This window comes from Equus caballus, chromosome 22, assembly GCF_041296265.1.
Source record: "Equus caballus isolate H_3958 breed thoroughbred chromosome 22, TB-T2T, whole genome shotgun sequence".
Classification (NCBI taxonomy): Eukaryota; Metazoa; Chordata; class Mammalia; order Perissodactyla; family Equidae; genus Equus; species Equus caballus.
This window is the reverse complement of record NC_091705.1, coordinates 11,282,282-11,302,472: the sequence shown is the minus strand read 5'-3', so window position 1 is coordinate 11,302,472 and position 20,191 is coordinate 11,282,282. Positions and strand designations below refer to the sequence as shown.

The 20,191-nt window shown below is 34.7% G+C and overlaps 1 protein-coding gene across 3 annotated transcripts in view; it reads right to left on the bottom strand.

The window, feature by feature from the left end:
• ESF1 (ESF1 nucleolar pre-rRNA processing protein homolog) overlaps nt 1-20,191 on the bottom strand; it is a 59,224-nt gene that overhangs the window by 33,144 nt on the left and 5,889 nt on the right. For all 3 annotated transcript variants that reach the window (NM_001301273.1, XM_023625922.2, XM_023625923.2), the window contains exons 3-9: nt 19,715-20,100; nt 18,728-18,841; nt 16,014-16,114; nt 14,884-15,036; nt 12,599-12,713; nt 10,756-10,903; nt 5,536-5,697 (exon numbers count right to left, since the gene is read on the bottom strand). In NM_001301273.1, the coding sequence (NP_001288202.1) occupies nt 5,536-5,697; nt 10,756-10,903; nt 12,599-12,713; nt 14,884-15,036; nt 16,014-16,114; nt 18,728-18,841; nt 19,715-20,100 (1,179 nt within the window). The remainder of the gene's footprint in view (nt 1-5,535; nt 5,698-10,755; nt 10,904-12,598; nt 12,714-14,883; nt 15,037-16,013; nt 16,115-18,727; nt 18,842-19,714; nt 20,101-20,191) is intronic.

Here is a 20,191-nt window from a genome sequence, read left to right as displayed (position 1 = left end):
AAAGATTTTATTTTTTCCCTTTTTCTCCCCAAAGCCCCCCGGTACATAGTTGTATATTCTTTGTTGTGGGTCCTTCTAGTTGTGGCATGTGGGATGCTGCCTCAGCGTGGTTTGATGAGCAGTGCCATGTCCGCGCCCAGGATTCGAACCAACGAAACACTGGGCCGCCTGCAGCAGAACGCGCGAACTTAACCACTCAGCCACGAGGCTAGCCCCCAGGCATCAGTTTTTGAACCTCTTTTCTTCTCTACCTATACTCGCTCCCTTGGTGTTCTTCATTTTCAGAGATCTATGCAAAGAAGATGCCCAAATTTCTCTCTCCAGACCTGATCTCTTCCCTGAACTCTAAACTGTCTATTTTGATATTTAATAGGCATCTTAAAATTATGTGACCAAAACAGCATTTTTCAGGTTCCCTTGCAAACCTGTTTCACCCACAAACTTCATTATATCACGATTACTGCAATTGCCTCTTGTCTGATCTCCCCAATTTTATCCTTGCCTCCTCCCACTTTAATCTACTCTCAAGACAGCAGCCAGAGTGATCCTGTTAAAAATAAGTCAGATCTTATTGCTTTTCAGGTCAAACTCTCCAATGGCTTCTCATCTCACTCAGAGAAGTTGAAGTCCTTAAGATGGCCTATAAGACCTCATGATCTGGCCCAATGTTACCTCTCTGACCTCATCTATTATTTTTTCCTCCACTCACTCACTCCAGTCATGCTGTTCTCCTTGCTATTCTTCAAACACAACAGATAACCTAGAGTTTCAAGGCCACTCATTTGCTATTTCCTCTACTCTCACACTCTTATCTGCATGGCTCACTCCCTGACCTCTACTAGTCTCTGCTCAAATATTTTTCTTAATAGAGACTCAGCTGTCTCCCCTTCACCAGAATATAAGATTTATGAGGTCAAGGACATGTATGTTTTGTTCACATAGTGTCTAGAATAGTTCCTGGCTTATAGTTGGTTCTCGGTAAGTATCTGAAAGAAAGCTGGAGTACTGAGGATGGTGAGTAGAAAAAAGACCAGATATCCTTTTCACCAGCATCGATTAAACCAGAGATAAAAGAAGAAAGAAAATAAAATAAATAGATAAATAAAAGAAAAAGAGGACTTTTATCATATCTAATCTCTTTAAGACTGTGAACAAGGAAATGTCATTTTTTGCTCATATTCTGGATGGAATTTCAAAGATAGTATTTATATACAGCTTGCATTATCTACAACAAAAAATTATTATATAGATTAAACTATTAATATAGGGGAGGTTATTTAATATGTAAGAGATAAAACTGATTATGCCTCATTTACACATATATTAAAAGATTCCCTAATAAAGTACATTCATTGATGAAAGTCCAATATGCTAATTATATGCATCACCTTATCTACTCTTCAAAGTGAGTCAGGCAGGATTATCTTTTTAGCAACACACTGAGATGGGAAATATTACTCTACATACATCAAAATAATGAATTACAATTTTCTTTAGAAATCTTATAATTTAACATTTTAACTTATTATTAATGAGGTTGTATTATCACATTTCCACAAGGAACTAGAATATCAATAGAAAGAGTAGTTCATTCTAGTTGTTACACCCATATACCTGTTATCTGTCCTTAATACTTTACCCTTAAGTAATTAAACTCCTGATGTTACTATACAGTATAATCCAATGTAAAATGACAGGAAGTTTAAATAGTCTAAACTAAAATTTCTTTTAAAAGGCAACCAAACCAAACCATACTCCAACAAGTGTTAGTGATTAAGACTACTTATGTTTCTGAAGAGCTTGATATTTGGAAATTCAAGACACAGAGAAATTGATGAATGATATCATATAATCTCCTGCTGACCCTCTGTGGTTTACTGAAGTATAACATCACAAGAGTCCTGAGGTTCAGGGTAATTTTTACTGGGAACACACATTTCTTAAGACACAAATCCACTGAAATACACATATGGCATGAATAGTACTCTGGCTTATAAGGTCCCTTTATAAATATTTCAAATTCAGCAAGAAAGGTAGTATTAGTCCCACTTTCAAAATGAGTAACTGAGGTCCTGAAAGATTAGCTCATTTATTTCATTTAACATGTCTAGCATGTAAAAGCTCCTTTACATTTATACATACCCACAGCCCCCCGTGTGCACTCATACGCATATACTTACCACGGATTCACAGTAACCAATACCCCACCTGAGGCCTTCAAAAATACTAGGGTTAAAGACCTTTAAAAATGTATTATACATCAGAATACCAATTTTCATCCATTCAATTAACAGTAAAAAATACAGCCCAATGTTGATGATAATTCCATAAAACTGCCATTTTTACTCACTGTTGAAGGCATTATAAGTTGGTACAACCGTTTGGAAAGCAATTTGGCAATAATCTCAAGACACAAAAATGGTTCGTGCCCTTTCCTAGTAATTCCATTTCTGGAAAGTTATCCTATAAAAATAATTTAAAATATGGAAAAAGCTATAGATTATTTATAACATTCTAGATGCTTGGCATCTGAGATTTAACATTTGAGGTTTTGACACTGGTAGTTTTAACAGCTTGTAAGAGAACCACAGGTTGATCCACAGCATATGTAAAGTGCTATGTGAATGGGGAAGTCACATAACTGACTAGTGACTGAGCCTGACTGCCAGTATAAGCTTCTCTTTGTGGTCTCACTGCTCTCTACTAGTTCTAACATGTATAGAAATATTGCTAAAATAGGGAGGAGGGGGACATCTTTGTGAAAAATTGTTTTTAAAAGTAAAAGGTGCTAAAATAGCAAGCCAATTACTTGCCTGGTGATGAAAGTGAAGAGATCCAAAAAAATACTGATATTCGTGGGTTTGGGATCAGTAATGGCCTTAGGTCACATTTCTTTCCAACGCCACAGGTCTACTGTGGTCAAAGACTAGAAACATGATTAAATATTCAACAATAGAGAAACAATAAGTTAAACCATTATCTACCTAATCACTCAGTGGCTGAACTGGGGTAGTGGAATTACAGATGATAATTTTTCATCTTACATTTCTAAAATATTTTATGTTACATTAATATTGCATCAAAAAATTACAAAGTCAAGATAAAAATCTACTGCTAAATAGAAGAGGGAATAGTTCCCAATTCACTTCATGAGGTTAGCATTACCCTGATAACAAAAACCAAAGATACTGCAAGAAACAAAAACTATAGACAAATATTCCTCACTAATACAGGTGCAAAAATCTTTAAAAAACAATACTAAATTGAGTCTAGGAATATATAAAAAGGATAATACACCATGACCAAGTGAGGTTTATTCCAGGAAAACTGTATTGCTTCCAGTTATAGACAGAAGTATAAATACCACTTTTTGGTATTTGCTCTACATAGCTGTATTAATAAAGACAAAGCTTAGATCTGGTCCACTCAATTTAACTCCAAAATATTTGCTATAAAACTTCTCAATCAAGTTTATTTTAAAGCTGCTTTCTCAGTTAACTGAATACCTCAATTTGAAATACATTTATTTAAAATATCTTCACTCAAGCTCACTCTAAGATTAGAATTAAGCTACAATTATAACATATTTGACTTAAAAGATAGAATTCAACATTCCTTGGAATCATAAAGCCAAGGACCTTAAGCAAAAAATTCCTTCACAAACATCCCCAAGTGGTATGGTTATATTGTCTTATTGTGAAATGTACTGATAAAGAGGCTCAACTTAAAGTCGCCTTTGTGCTCTTTTGCTGAATAATTCTAACAATATAGAGAATTTTTCTTTATATTATGTTGAAATCTACTTTCCTTCAACTTTTATCCACTGGCAAAAGCACTGACTGCTGAGGTAATAAAAGCAATTCAGTCTTCATTTATGTATTCATCCTGCAAGTACTTGCTTTTTTTTTTTTTTTGGCTAAGGATGATTTGCCCTGAGCTAACATCTGTTGCCAATCTTTCTCATTTTGTATGTGAGCCGCCACCATTGCACGGCCACTGACAGGAGTGGTGTAGGTCTGTGCCCAGGAACCAAACCTGGGCTGCAGAAGCTGAGCATGCTAAACTTAACCACTAGACCACCAGGGCTGGCCCCATCCTGCAAGTACTAGAAAATAACTGTTAAGTCACTTTTTAGACTTTTCCTCTCCAGGTTAAATTAACTGAGTTCTCCCAACCACTGCTCATATGATAATGCTACAAAACTTCATTTTTTCTTACCACCACTTCCTGCAAAAGCCAAACATTTAAAACAAATGGGTTATAACACCACCACATTCCTGTAGGAATAAGCAAGAGATGTGTCCATTCTAGTAAATTTACTAAAGTAGTCAATCAATTCTCCAATACCAAAATATGCCAGTTTTCTTTCCCCCAAAAAACTACCTATGCAAACAAACGTTTTATTCCCAGTGCAAAAACACACTAGTTGTAAGAAACAGAAATAACTGAATACAGAACACTTACTTTTTAAGGCAATAGTATTCCTACAAGTTGTTAGTACTCTTTCATCTAGAGACTAATTGAGGCTAAAGAACTGAATCCTTGTCAAAAATTATGCCTAGCTTTAAAAGATATATATGTATGTAAACAGCAGCGATCTGCAAATACAGTATTGGTTGAAAACATACATGCTGATTTGCCCAGGATTGTTGGAAAACTGCACATGCTAGAAAACAATCCTCATTTATCCTAGCTTTTATCCATCTAGCTTTGATACAGTTTTAATTAGTATTGTACCACTCTAAAAAAATTGCTGAACCCTTCACAGTTATAAAAATCACTTACCAGTCTACTACTTCTTTGACTATCCACAGCAAAATTGAGATGGAAAACTATGTTACATATTTTGAGTTAGTAACACCTCACCAATTAAAGTCTAGTAGGAGTTATGTGAGAAAAGTCTACTTATGAATTACATATCTTGAAAAGTTTAATGATTTTAGAACACATGGTGCCTGGATTCAAGTTTCTAATATCCTGAGAATACTGGAATCGAACCTAGGAAAGGCCTACTTTCATAAATGAACAGGAATAATTTGCAGTTAATAAATCAAAGAAATCTATTAAGAATAAGCTGGCAAGAGTCTAACCCACTAGTCCCTAAGTGAATTAAATGATGTATGCAAATACCATGTTAACTTCCTCACCAAAACATTCCTGGAAAATAAGTTTTTTTTTTGGTGAGGAAGATTGGCCCTGAGCTAAGATCTGTTGCCAGTCTTCCTTTTTGCTTGAGGAAGATTCTTCCTGAGCTACCATCTGTGCCAATCTTTCTCTACTTTGTATGTGGGACCCTGCCACAGCATGGCTTGATGAGCAGTGCGTAGGTCCACGCCTGCAATCTGAACCCACGAACCCTGGGCCACCCAAGTGGAGTGTGCAAACTTAACCATTACACCACTGGGGCTGTCCCCAAGATTTTTTGTTTATTTTTCCAAACAAGAATTAATCTTCTTTTCCTTTGCATCTAAAACACACTCAACACCCTGAAATGAAGAAAAACAAACAAACATTTAGTTAGTTTCTAATTCTTACCTGGAACCCACTTAATTTCCATTTCCATATCATTTTCTTTGCCTTTCTTCTCCTTTTCTTGAATAACTTGCAAGAGCTGCCTATATTTAGCAATTTGTTCTTCATCATCCTTCTGACTTTTCTTTGTTTTCCCGTCTTCTTCTACATTGACTCCAACATTGTCTGACCAAAAAATCAATTTCACTTAATACACAGAAATAATTCACTTGTAACTCTAGTATTTAAATCTCACAGTCACTACAGCACCCTTCCAAAAGCTGCTGTCAGACATAATGCAACAATAGAATATCAAACTCAGACTTAAACTTCTTAATTTCTCTTTTCATTAAAATTTACATTTCAAAATAATTCTGTAGTCATATAACATCCTTGATTTCTCTTCCTTATAAGCAAGACAGCAGGGATGGCATTTTACTCCTCTTTATGTCTTCTACCATTCAGCACAGTGGATTTAAAATTTATGGTTCATAAAAGGAAGCTGAATATTATTGGGATGTATTTGGTACATGGACTTAGCTGTTTATGCTGAAGAAACAGATAAAGGAAGTTACTTGTAATTTGTAACAAGGAATAATGAATCTTTTTCATTTGATGGTGGGCACACATGCTTATTCTCAGGATCTCATTAATATATTAAGAATAAAAATGAATAAAGCAGAAGTTAATTCAATTAATTTCCCCATGTGGAAAAATATTCATATTTCCATTTCCTAATTTTATAAAAATAATTAAAGTACAAATGAACAGAATAAAATTCATGGGCAACAAACACCAAAGAAAACTAATATGTGAGAAGTTTGTTTGCTTTATATTTCCACTATAATTCTCCAAGTCAAAAACATAAATTAAGAACGCGAGTTTTAATGCAAACCACACAGACTTACTGAACTGACTAAATGTCCCCAGTAAAGGGAAATTTAGAAGCAGCATAATGAAGACCTTCTCTTTCATGAGCTATGGCTAACTGGTCACTAAAAATGTCTAACATTATTAAGCATTTAGCTGTGAAACATCAATGTTAACACATTGTCCTTACATCTCAAAAAAGGTGATACAGAAAAAAATGGTTAAGTAAATGTTTTTATAGTTTTTTTCCTAAATGAATGAACAATAGTCCAGGACATTCTTTCCATCCTATCACACTTTTACATTTTCATTCAAACAGCTGAATTTCATTTTTTTCCTGTTTGTGCTTTGTGCCACAATAATAATGTTGGATGGAATTCTGTCATGTATCCCGTAATTCAATGGATAAAACATCAGGAACACATTAACAAAATGGCAATGTATTTCTTTCTATTAAAAGCTTACTTCTGAAAACATAATTAGAAGCAAGCTCCTTCCAGGTTGAAATTTTAGTGGTAAGTCTCTGATGGCCTACTTTAAATTGATTTTTTCCAGTACTAAAATTTTACTTTGTGAAGCTCTGAAATGTGGGATAACTCATGTAGGTCTGTTTTTTCACAATTCAAGGACAAGAGTTTGTGAAAGCTTTGGCACTATATAAGGATTGAAAAAAAAATTATAACAGTAAGAAGCCCTGCTATGATCTTTTATAAATGACACCAGGAACATCTAGTAACTCTAAGGCATTCAAATATACTAATGTATCTATCAGAGGTACTAAATTACAGATTAAGGTAAGCTTGCAATCAATTAAAATATTGAAGAAAAATGCATGCTTTTAAAAACTTAACAGTAGTATATTTCAAACAAAAGTCACTAATTCTTAAAGTCTTAGAAATAAAAATATATAATATCAGGTAGTTTGCCAAGCACTTTATGAAATTATCTCAATCTTTCCAACCGTGAGCCAGGTCCTATTATGAGCCTCATTTTATAGCTATGGAAAGAAAGGCATGGGGGCTAAGGAAACTTAACCTATGTAACTTCACTAGGAGGTGACATCAGGATTTGAAAGTAGGAGACCCCAAGATCTTAACAAGAATATATTGATAAATTAGTACTTATTTTTTCATAATATTAGCTGCCCAAATGTCAATAATGTCATTTTAAAATCCAGTTTAGTTCTCCCAAACCAATGAAAGAAACTTATTTGAAAAATGTGTTCCCGATCTTCACAAGTATACATTGAATGTTCTTTTTTCCTTTATCTTAGAGCTGTTAGTGAAGAAAAAGTACCTAGAATTTTCAGAAAAGTGCTAAATGACCATAAAGGCATATGAATAAAAGGAAAAGGTAGATAAGATAGTATATCTATGGGGGAAAAGACATAAAGGTTATTTGAAAAAGGACTTGACTGTTCTGTGTACACTAGAAATAAAGTAGTCACTCAATTGTTTGGAATGCCAAAAAAGTTAACAAGCAACAGCCCAGTGAGGCCTTAAAAAAATGTGAAGGCTTTTGTGCCCAACATAACTACCATTGCAGATCATACACTTTTTCAGACTATTAAATATCTAAGAAATTATGTGGTTTTATTACTATTAGATGTCTGAACAAAGAAACTAGAATGATTAAACATGATTTTCCATTACATGTGTGCAACACAGTTCAAGAGTAGTACTTCATGAAAAACTCAGAAAAACGAAGCAGTGTCTTCAGTAGTCTAAAAGAAATGGTGATAGACCAACCACAGGATCTATAAGAGTTAAGACTTAATGGTCTTTGATAATACTGAAGAAGCACTTAAGGACTTATTTAATTTGACATTCAGTTTATAAAAACAATACATATGCAAAAGGAAAACCAAAAGGATAGCTATAAAAAATGTTAAGCTACAAGTAAAAGTCAGACTATCCATTCCTCTTAAATTAAAATGCTTATATCTATGTTTCACATTTATGGTTCTTCATTTGCTGTCAGCACTAAACCTCTTACTCAGAATTTCACGTAACTGGGAATTCTTCTATTAGATGTGAAGATATCAGGGAGACAGTATCAACTGAACATACAATTATAATCAAGTAACCAAATTTCCAAATACAGCCAGATACAGTATAGGGGAAAAAAGATGTTTTGGCTCTCTTTTTAAAAAATGAGTTATTTTAAGCAAACAGCATAAATGATTTTAAAATATACCATTGATCACTAAAATCATCAAAAACAATTTTTTTTAAATTAAAGATAGTCTAGGAACTTCTCGCTTCCATTAAATGGCAAGCCAGGTACTTCACCAACCCTTTCACTGGACATCAAGTTGGATGAAATATTTTAAAAATCTTTCAAAAAGCTTCAAAGGAGTTTTAAAAAGAAAAAAGAAAAGTTCAAAGAACTGACAAATTAGTGAAGAATTACCAACTCAAAATCAAGGAGAAGGAAGCACCAAAGAGATGACTCTAGCATTCACAACCTATTTTGCCTTGAGAGCATTTATTGATCCACAAATGAAATAGCTGTGAGACTAAACTACAGTTTTGGCAGCCTGGCAGGGCCAAGAGAACAAAAGTTAAAGAACCATAGAGGGGATTTCAACTAGTACCCCTATATTAAGCAGGGACCCAGAGGGATATACTCTTAGGGCAAGGGTCAACCAGAAGTAAAATAACCCTCACACAGACTTGTATCAGCCACAAAGTACAGGGAACCTCAAGCCTTAAAACTTAAAGTAATGTGGTCCCAGAATGACCACAGTAAACAAAAGTTCTCCTTTGGTAAGATACTCTCACCTCAAATATCAAACTAGCACACAAACTTAACCAGGCACACAAATAAACAAAAGAGAAATATCTTGTAAAGTAATAGAAATCAACCCAGAACAACCTGAAATACTGAAATTATCAGACATAGACTACAAAAACATGTTTATTCTGTAGAAACAAAAGCAAGCACTCAAAATAGCTGCAAGGAGTAGAAAACTATAAAATGTGATATTGCTGATTTGAAAAATAGCCAAAAAGGACTTTTAGAAGTAAAAAATACAGCAACCAAAATAAAAACTCAGTGGATACATCTATCAGTAGATTCAACACTTCAAAGAAAATTAATGAATTGAAAGATAGGTCACAAAAAAAAATATCCAGAATACAGCACAGAGACAATAGGTTAAAAACGCCAAATAGTAACATGAAAGTTAGAGTAAAAAAATCTAACATATATTTAATTGGAGTCCCAGAAGGAGAGGGGAGAAGAAATATCTGAATAGAGACTGGATGGGAACATTCCAAAACTGATGAAAGAACCATGGCACAAATTCAAGAAACCCAACAAACTCCAAACACAATAAATAAAGAGACATCTACTCTTAGCTCACAGTAAAACTGCAGAAAGAGAAAAAGGAGAAAACTTTAAAAGCATCAAAAGAATCCAGACAACCTTCAAAAGACTGGAAAAAGTTCGAGTGAACAGCTGACATCTCAAAAACAACGAAGCTAGAAGTCAGCAAAATACTATAATCAATGTGGGAGTGGGGAGGACTGTCCACCTAGAATCTTTTACCAGTGAAAATATGTTCACAAATGAAGGCAAAATAAGGACATTTTTAGACTAAACTAAAACTCAAGAGAATTTGGCACCAGTAGATACTGGAAATTTTCAATGATATACTTAAGGTAGAAGGAAAATGATCCCAGACAGCAGCATGAGATTTACAAAAGAATAAGGAGCAAAAGAATTGGGGAAAATGTGGGTAAATTTAAACAAAAGCAGTATAGAACAGTTATATTAACATCCTGTGGGACTTAAAAAAAAAAGAATTACAATACACAGGATAGCATGAAAGTTGTTTTAAGATTCGTTGTATTGTCTATGAGGGTAAAATGTTAATTATCATTAGATTTTAATAAGTTAAGGATGCAAGTCATAATTTCTAAGATAATCATTAAATGAACAGAAACAGAGTCTACTTCCTAAACTAGTCAAGAACAAAAACAGACTGTAAGAAATATTCAGTCAATCCAAAAGAAGCTCTTAGTTTAAAAAAGGGGTGCAATAAAGCATTTTAGTAGTTTACTAAGAGACTGCATAACTACACGAATTATGACAAGTCTAAAAGGCCAGGCTTTTATTGGTAGGGCAGGGTTTTAAAGAAAATGTTTACAGTTAAAGAAATTCAGGCTAAGAAAATAGTTTTAACTAAAAAAATTTTAATTACTATCTACAGGTGTATATAATACCGTACCTGTGAGTCTGCCTTGCAGACAGTTTACAAATTAGTTTGATATTTCCTTTTAAGCTACTGCCAAAGACATATTTCCAATAACAAGTCTAGTTTAGGTATCTGAATGCTTACAAACGTAGAACACCAAAGATTAACAGTACCTTTTTGCTCCTCTTCTATCTCCTCTTCATCTTCACTAGAGGAAGCTAAGTAGGCTTGAAAATCCATGTCCAAAAGCTCTTCCTTTTTAAACTTCCTATTGAGTGTTGTAATTCTTTCATGATCAGTCTCATCCCAAGTGATCTCCACCTTTCACCAACGAACAGGAAAAAAACAAAAACGGAAATGTCAGCGACTCAAACTTGTTAAAGAATATTTATTGTTAAATTGGACATTTAACAGCAAGCTAAAAAACGTTGAGACATGCTAAAACAAATAATAAATGACATACTTAATAAAAAGTATTCTAATTGAGGAAAGGGAACCATTTCTATTAACCTGTACTTTCCTCCTCCTAACTCTCTGCTATATGCAACATATTCCATTATGGGGAGGAAAAATTCATCAATGTGTGAATTAATTGTGGTGAAAAGAAATAAAGAAAATGCAGTAGTGAAAAAGCTAACATTATTATGAATCAATGAAAACATGTTTTTCACCTTGAGTTCCAGTTATTTCAAGAAGTCTACAAAGTACGTGAAATCTCTTGATAAAGCTTTCAACATAATCTCAGTGGGGTCTATTTTCCAAAAAAGATTAAGAGCCACTGATGAGAAAGGAATCTATTGGTTGGAAGAACAGTAAACCCCCATGATACAAGAATTCATCTATAACATGATCAGTGTGGTGATTGTCTCCTGTCCTCCAGGAAGCCCCCATTCTCAGAAAGGGTCCTGTTAAAGGTTTTATCTTCATCACAGGGTGGGTCTCACATCCGTATTTTTTTCCTCAGGCTAATCTCCCCATATCAGGACAACAAACTGGGCACCAATTAACAACAGACCCTTAAAGCAGCTGTCACTGTCTTAAAAGTTCCAGCCAGTCACAGGATTCAGCACTATCCCTATTCTGATAATTAAGCCTGAGCTGATGATCACAAAACCACTGCTGGAACTGGGGCAGATGTAGATGATACAGTCAGATCCTAGGAACTTCTGACTGGCTGGCTGGACAGGCTTGCCCTGGTCATTTTTAGTCTTGAAAATAACATGACCCTACTTTACTACATTTTATCTGATTATATCTTTTAGATTTCACTTATTGCACAATGGTGGGGTTTTACTATACTCAGTAACTAATCAAGGCCACACAGTGCCCACCACAGCATGTAGCTGACAGATACAGCAGCTCTCTCTGCCACCAGTCCATCCTTAGAATAGCACAGTGGTTTGTCACAAGAAAGGCAGGGGGAAGCTTGAATGGCTGCTGCAGAATCCAGCTGTGGGGAGAAGGTTTATGGGAGGGAAGAGAAGAGAAAAGGTAGGCAGTAAAGTAACAAACTAATTCAATAGAAATCTTTTGGCTGTTTGTTATTAAGCATTAATGCGACATCTAGTAGTTCTGAATTATTCTACTTCAACTGTTTTTACAATTTTGGATTATATCTGCAGAAAAAACGTGTTCCTATTTCAAATTTCCACTAGTTTTGTTTTAACTGTGATCTGAGGTAATGTTACCTCCTTCTCCCTACTCCCTAGGATATTAATAACTGACATATTACTTATTAACGAATCTACTCGAATAAGAATGTATGAAAAAGAAGAGAAAAAAGAAACATTTGCAGGTCACAGACTCAGATTTAAAGGCATAACAAAAATCTGAAAATAGGTTCAAACGGATGTGGCAGATAAAATGCAAATACACTTGTGTCTCATTTCTATTTGTACCTGTGCATTAAAATTTTGAATACTTTCCATTTCTAAAGATGCTATAAGTAAATAATACACAAAGGCTTTTCTTAAAGCAACAGAGTCCAGCCACACATTTTTAAAAGTTAAGAAATACCGTTGATGTTCCCATTGCAGCAGATGTGAAATATTTTGGTTTATATGCTGTTAAATCCACTTCTGAGGCTATGTCCTTGGGCTCATCATCAAAAGTAATATCATCTGGTATAAACCTAGGAAACAAAGAAAAAACAAATCTATTTAAACATATGCCACAGTGATAAACAACCAGAGCTTAGATTCTCTTCTAATTAGTTGTAGTTTATACATACATAACATATAAAAGTTTCTGCAGAACACACATGTAGATGAAGTAAACAATGTTAGAAATAACCTTGGAACAAAATTTCCAAAATTCTTAAGCTATAAATCTGTAATTCCACTAACTCTAAGTGAACTACGTGTAGGTAGAAATCCTGCATTAGGAGTCAGTTAATACGAGTCAGGTGCAAACACACATGGGTCCCTCATGTTTCAAAAAGACCTAGACTCTTGACAGCATAGTCACTGGCTTGCTACATGATATTCTGAAGATCAAATAGAATTATTAATGGGTAAGTGTTCTGAATATAAAGTATCATACACAAAGTGTCAATGAAAATAAAGAAAAGCTTAAGGTTGATTCTTCAAGACCAAAAAAATCTTAATACTATCTTACAATTTTTTTCACAAATAAATAGCTGTTAATTGTAAATAAGGCACTCAAATTGGTTGACAATTCTTAGGCATCAGGCTAAGGAATGGGGGAGGGAGGTGAAGTGTTAAATAATCCATGATTATTATGTTCAGGTTTGTAATTTATATAAAAGATTTTATTTCCACACACAAAAAAAGCATATACATATTCTATCAAAACTGATTTTTGGCGGGGGAGGAATGGATAATTAAGTTCATTAAGTCTACATAATCTCCTCCTCCAGCTACACTTTTGCACAGACTTAGTATAAGAAAAATAAATATCTGAGATCAATATCTTTAAATGTTATTAATATGTATGCTTTTATATCTTGGGGCAGATGAAAAAAATTTTCCCTAGATAACTGGGTGGCAGCAGAAAACAATTTTCTTTTCTGATGTTGTGTATGACAAAATAAAACAAGGAATGTAAATTTTTTCCATGGTCATTGATGTTATTTTTTTAGGCACCACCAGAGCTTATTCTAACACCACATGGAAATGTCCCCAAAAGGAAACAGAAAGAACAAAAGGATCCTGAAAACAACATGTTAACATGAATTCATGTACCCAAAGAGTTAGACATTCTAACAAATGTTTGGTAACTACTATTTAGACATTCAAAAGAAGCACCTCCTATTGAAGTTGTTAACAGAAAAGGAAATAACTTGTCTGATGAGATATGCCCTTCTTGCTATATACTTAAGCATGCTAAAATCTTACCCTAAATTATTAATTTGAAATTTTTATTTTTATTTTTCTACCAGTCAGAATGCCTTTGAAGTATCAAAGCCATAGTTAGCATGAAATGATGAATTTTTTTTTTCTGAAATATTTCATTTTGAGAACAAAGCCTCTAGCAAACCTGGATACAAAGAAGTGATATCTATTGAAAGTGTCACAGTAGAATGGTTTACTGGGTTCAAAAGGACCAGGCTAACGACAAAATGCTATAGTAGTTCAGCTTTCCATTTCTTTAGAGTGGACATTCACAACCATCTAAGGTTTTTCAGCTCTGGGTCAGTGAAGCCTGAGCACTCGGAGAAAATAATGCCCAAGTCTGACGACAATGCAAGCAACATCATCCATTCACTGAGGAGCATTGAGAGCAGCTGTCCCATAGAACTTTCTATGATGATGGCAATGTTCTGTATCTACTCTGTCCAACATGTGGCCAACAAGTACCTAAAATGTGTCTAATTTGACTAAGCAAATGAATTTTATATTTTTAAAATTTTTAATTGAATGAATTTAAATAGCCAGATGTGACTAATGGCTACTATACTGGACAGCACAGATCTAGAGGTACCAGTTTATTAGCAAATTCCTTTGCCACCATCTCAATGCTTTTTTTAAAGTTACTTCACCTGGTTCCTAGTTCTAAAAGAGCTGCAAAGAAATATCATTACATATAACCCATCATCCTAAAAACATAGTCAATATACTTGAAGAGACATAAATGTGGGTGATTCACACATAATACTTTAGCATTTTCTTAGTCCAGTTTTCTTTTTTAAGAGTGATACTCCACAGGACAAAGTTCACACAAAAGCAAAAAATCTTCTTTTAAAATATGAAACAACAGAGAGCACTACCAGTTCAAATATTTCACTTCTTATAACCACGCTGTGCTACAAGATTAAGTTGGTCAAACACACACTGGCTTACCTTAAATCTATGAACGAACAACTACTTTCAAATTCCAGGCCATCACAATCCTCATAAATTTTACTGGCTGTTTCAAGAGAATCACAGTCCACTACTGCATAATAATACTTCAGTCGTTTGAATTGATAATCTCTCAATTTTTCTCTAGAGGTCCTAAAAGGGGAAAAAACCATTAAGCCTACTTATATGGGGACAGAAATACCTATCTCCCTTTAAAAAACAACCTGGCCTTCATTCTAAACCATCCTTCCTTCATGACTTTGCCTTTATGAACATTAAATACTTAAGCTCAATTTATTATTTTGAAAGGTACAGACTAGGTATTTTGATTGGAATTTGCTATCTAGAAAAGGAGAGTCTAAGAATTACATGTGCTTACCTATGTTAATTCTTAGAATTTTTCATTTGTTTTGCTATCATATACAGCCTTCTCAAGTAAAACTGCTGGACACGATCACTATATTATGAAATACGCTAGGAAAGCATTAGCTCTAATTACAAAGAAATTCCTTATTTTGTAAAACGTTTACTCTAAATTCATGTGTTGTCAAGTTTAAATGGTTCTAAGTTTAATTTCACTTAAACACATTACATTCTTTGAGAGTCTTCATCAGCTGTCTTCTGCCACCAATCTATTTAACCATCATTTTTAAGTGCACATATAGCCCCACCTAGTGGCTTAAAAACCACCTTAATTTTTTTTCCTATACTACATTACGATGATAAAGAACTTTCCAGCATTCTTTCATTTTTCTATTTAATCCTCAAATAAGAAAAATTATATAATTTGAAGGCAAATAGAGTTTCAATGCCACTTATATGTAAAGCAACATCTCAGAAAAAAGGGAAACTTAATAATTCAGAGCAACAAAGCTGAGACGTCTAAATCAGTTTAACCATGAAATGCTTTTCAAAACTGCAATAATTATTTTTATGTATATAGAAATACACACACAAAATGTTGTTGGAATAGTGTGCCACTTCTGACAGACTTTAATCTGCTTTTCAACCTGTTTTAACCATAAATGGCACACAGTAAACTTCAGTCCTAACTATTAAAGTAACCAGAATTCTGAATTAGTGACATGAACATATGAGGTTTAGTTTTATTTTCTATAGTCACTTAATACCAGTCCTTTTCAGGGGCATCCTCAGGAATACTTAATAACTCTACTGGTCCTTGAACTTGCTCTTCCTTCATCCTCTCCTTTCCAAACTCCGAAGGATATATCTAAAAAATATAAAGATTTATATACAAAAAAATAAGATGAATGTAACTTACACTTTCTTTTTCTTACAATATTCAGACCTGTCAAGGTCAGGAATTTTAAGAATTACAAGTGGACTCAATGAAAAAGGCAAGGATGATTCACTTCTAAACCTACTAGAGGAAGCTAAACCACCTGAGGAATCTCCTTTTAAAAACAGCCATTTTGGCTGGAAAGTAGCAGATGTGGAGCTTGGGAACAAAAGGAGAATATCTACTCTATACATCAACTGGAACAAGACGGTTCTGGGATCCAAGGGAAAAATTAAGAAAAGTGAAACAAGATTCTAAGCTCGAGGAACTCAATGTAAACACACACGTGAAAAACGACTCGATTAGTTTGCATGAAATATACAAAAATGATTAAAGAAATATATAAAACCTAAGTAATAAAGAAGAACAATTTTCTAATATCCAACTTATCTCTAAGGCATATCATTTACCCAATGCTTTCTTTTTTTTTTTTTTTTTTTTTTTTAAAGATTTTATTTTTTCCTTTTTCTCCCCAAAGCCCCCCAGTACATAGTTGTATATTCTCTGTTGTGTGTCCTTCTAGTTGTGGCATGTGGGACGCTGCCTCAGCGTGGTTTAATGAGCAGTGCCATGTCCGCGCCCAGGATTCGAACCAACGAAACACTGAGCCGCCTGCAGCGGAGCGCGCGAACTTAACCACTCGGCCACCGGGCCAGCCCCCCCAATGCTTTCTTTTAAAGAAATTCTTTAAACAGAAAAGAACTGATGATAATCTTATCACACAAAGTAGATATACTCTTGGTCTAAGAGAAAGGATTCACCATCACCAGAATTTGGTTATTTTTATATTTTGGCTATTTTTGAGAGTCAAAAAATGTAACTGTATTACTTTGCATTGTTTTGATACTACTGGGCTTAATACACATTTGTTAAATAACACATGCTTTGTCGGGGTGTCTGAACTATGTAATCTATCAACTAGCAGATCTGAGTTTTCCTTACAAATTTGAGTTGCACACAGGAAGTTTGGATGTAGAAGTTTTAAATATATATGTAGTCATACCTGTTGATTCTCTGTGTTTCTTTTTCCTCTTTTTTAAGTCTAGAAATTTCTACTAACGCACCCATTTCCTGAAATATGAGATTTAACAAAAACACAATTCTATTTTATTCTGTTTCTGTGGTTTGACTTTTTTTTTTTTTTTAAGGAAGATTAGCCCTGAGCTAAGATCTGTGCCCATCTTCCTCTATTTTTATATGTGGGACACCTGCCACAGCATGGCTTGATAGGCAGTGCGTAGGTCTGCGCCCAGGATCTGAACCAGGGAACCCCAGGCCACTGAAGCGGAATGCGTGAACTTAACCACTATGCCATGGGGCTGGCCCTGATTTTTAATTTTTTCCTTTATTTCCTGTGGAGTTTATTTTGGGCTATTAGGAGGTGAGGATCTGAACTAAGTTCTCTGTACAAAGACTTGTCCATTTGTCCCAATACTATGTATTCAAGAAGCTTATTCTGATCTAAATTATCATATAAACCCTTCTATTTGCCTATTCCATTCCATCAATTTGTCTCCCTATTTTTACCCAAACTTGTTAACTTTAGTAGCATTATAAAATGTTTAGACATTGTAACTGGTAGGGTGAATCCTTTTAAACTGGTATGATTTCTCAAAAATTTATTAGTCATTCTCACTTATTTTTTTAGATAATTACTGGTGTCCTTTTTCTTTACTTTCCCTTGAACTGAGATTTTGACTGAAACTACACTAAAACTGTAGAATGACATCTTTAAATATTTAAACAGAAAAATAATAATTTAGAGCTGTTTTAGGCGTTGTACTACTTAATGTAAGCTCCTTTTCATTTAACCCTTACAACTACCCTAGGAAATACTATTTTATATCCACTTGTCAGATGAGAAAAATTTAAGAGATTAATAAAATGCCCAAGATCACATAGCATGTTTCAGAATCAAGATTTGAATGTAGGTCTGTCATATTGCAAAGCCTGGATTCTTAATCAATATGCTGGCCCTATAGAAGGTATCTCAAAATGTATTTAAGTTTTTCAAATTTATCAAGGGTTATAGTTTACTTCATTAGGGTTATATATTTGTTTTGTTTTGTTTTGTTCTCCCCAAAGCCCCACAGTACATAGTTGTATGTTGTAGTTGTGAGTGCCTCTGGTTGTACCTGGGGCACGATGCCTCAGTATGGCCTCATGAGTGCTGCCACGTCCGTGCCGAGGATCCAAACCGGTGAAACCCTGGATTGCTGAAGCAGAGCATGCAAACTTAACCACTTGGCCACGGGGCCAGCCCAATTATATGTTCTTAAGGTAATTTCCAAGGATTTTATATGTTTCTGCTGCTAATAAAAATAGGATTTTTTTCTTAAATCACCAGCCCAATCACCTAATAGTTCCGTTTGGTGAGATCCACTTTGGCGGCCCAGGTTCAGTTCCCAGGCATGGACCTACACCACTCAGTGCCGGCTGTGTTATGGCAGCAACCCACACACAAAATAGAGGAAGACTGCCACAGATGTTAGCTCAGGGTGAATTTTCCTCACCGAAAAAAAAAAAAAAGAAATTAATTCTTACCTTTACAGAAAATATAACACCTCCTTTAGGTTTAAATGAATTGAACAGAGCCAGCAAATCTTTTGCCTTTAATCTATCCCAGTCCATGTTGCAAACTGCTAATCGACGTGTAATCTAAGAAATGAGAGAAATTAAATATTACATGATCTATATCATTCCCAATGCTTGCAAAATAAAGGTACTAAAAATGTAATGCCTTCTTTCCCCTAAATTCTGAAATCATCAATATAGTACTTATCTAAGTGGTTTCAATATGTAAAAGAGAACTTCCAATGAATTACACAATAGTAAAACTGGCAACATATAAGCACTTTTTCTTAGGTTCTTAGTTCTTAAATCAGAACATGATGATACACTGATTTTTAAATACCAAGTTTGTTCAGCTATTTTGCCACCCATGCATGAATATGGAAGTTGAGTATGTTACCCTGTAGAATTTCTAACAGGTGCAAGAGAAACTGAAATATAAACTACCAGCTAAAGCAAGTATTTTCTTTTTTTTTTTTTTTATTTTTTTTTTTTATTTTTTTTTTTTTTTAAAGATTTTATTTTTTCCTTTTTCTCCCCAAAGCCTCCCGGTACGTAGTTGTATATTCTTCGTTGTGGGTCCTTCTAGTTGTGGCATGTGGTACGCTGCCTCAGCGTGGTCTGATGAGCAGTGCCATGTCCGCGCCCAGGATTCGAACCAACGAAACACTGGGCCGCCTGCAGCAGAGCGCGCGAACTTAACCACTCGGCCACGGGGCCAGCCCCATAAAGCAAGTATTTTCTAAAAATTTCATGTGACTTTTATTTATTTAATCATTTCTTATCTGCTTTGACAGATATCTAATTTATATAGATATATTCCATAGCAAGAAGTTTTAACCAGAACCATCATTCATCAATAAAGCTTTCCCACTTAATTTAATAACAGCAATCCTGCCATCCACAGAAGCTACTTGTACCACGCTCTTCACAAACAATCGTCTTCATTCAAAAGCTCACCTCATCAGTCCGAGGAGCATCTTTATCTAATTCTCTCCAAGCATGCTCAAAACCAGACTCCTCTGGAAGTAAATCTGTCATATCTTCTTCATCTTCAGAACTAGTTTCTATATTTCCTTTGCCCCTCGCAAGATCAGGGCCACTGTCACTTTCATCACCATCCTCACTATCTTCATCCTCCTCCTCCCCACTTCCAGCATCATCGACATCGTCATCCTCATCAGCTGAAGCTCTATCAATGCCTGTAATTCCATCTTCAGATTCTTCATCACCTCCTGTTTCACTAGCACTTTCTGAATCTTCTTCCAGAGTGTTTTTGTCAAACATTTTACCACCTGTTGAGTTATCATAACTATCAATGTCTCTTGCCATTACGAGTGGAACCACTGAAAAAGGTTAAAGGAAGAAGAAGCAGTCATTCATTGACCAAATACTGAGTGTCTACTATGTACAAAGCATTGAGCTAGGGAAAGAGAA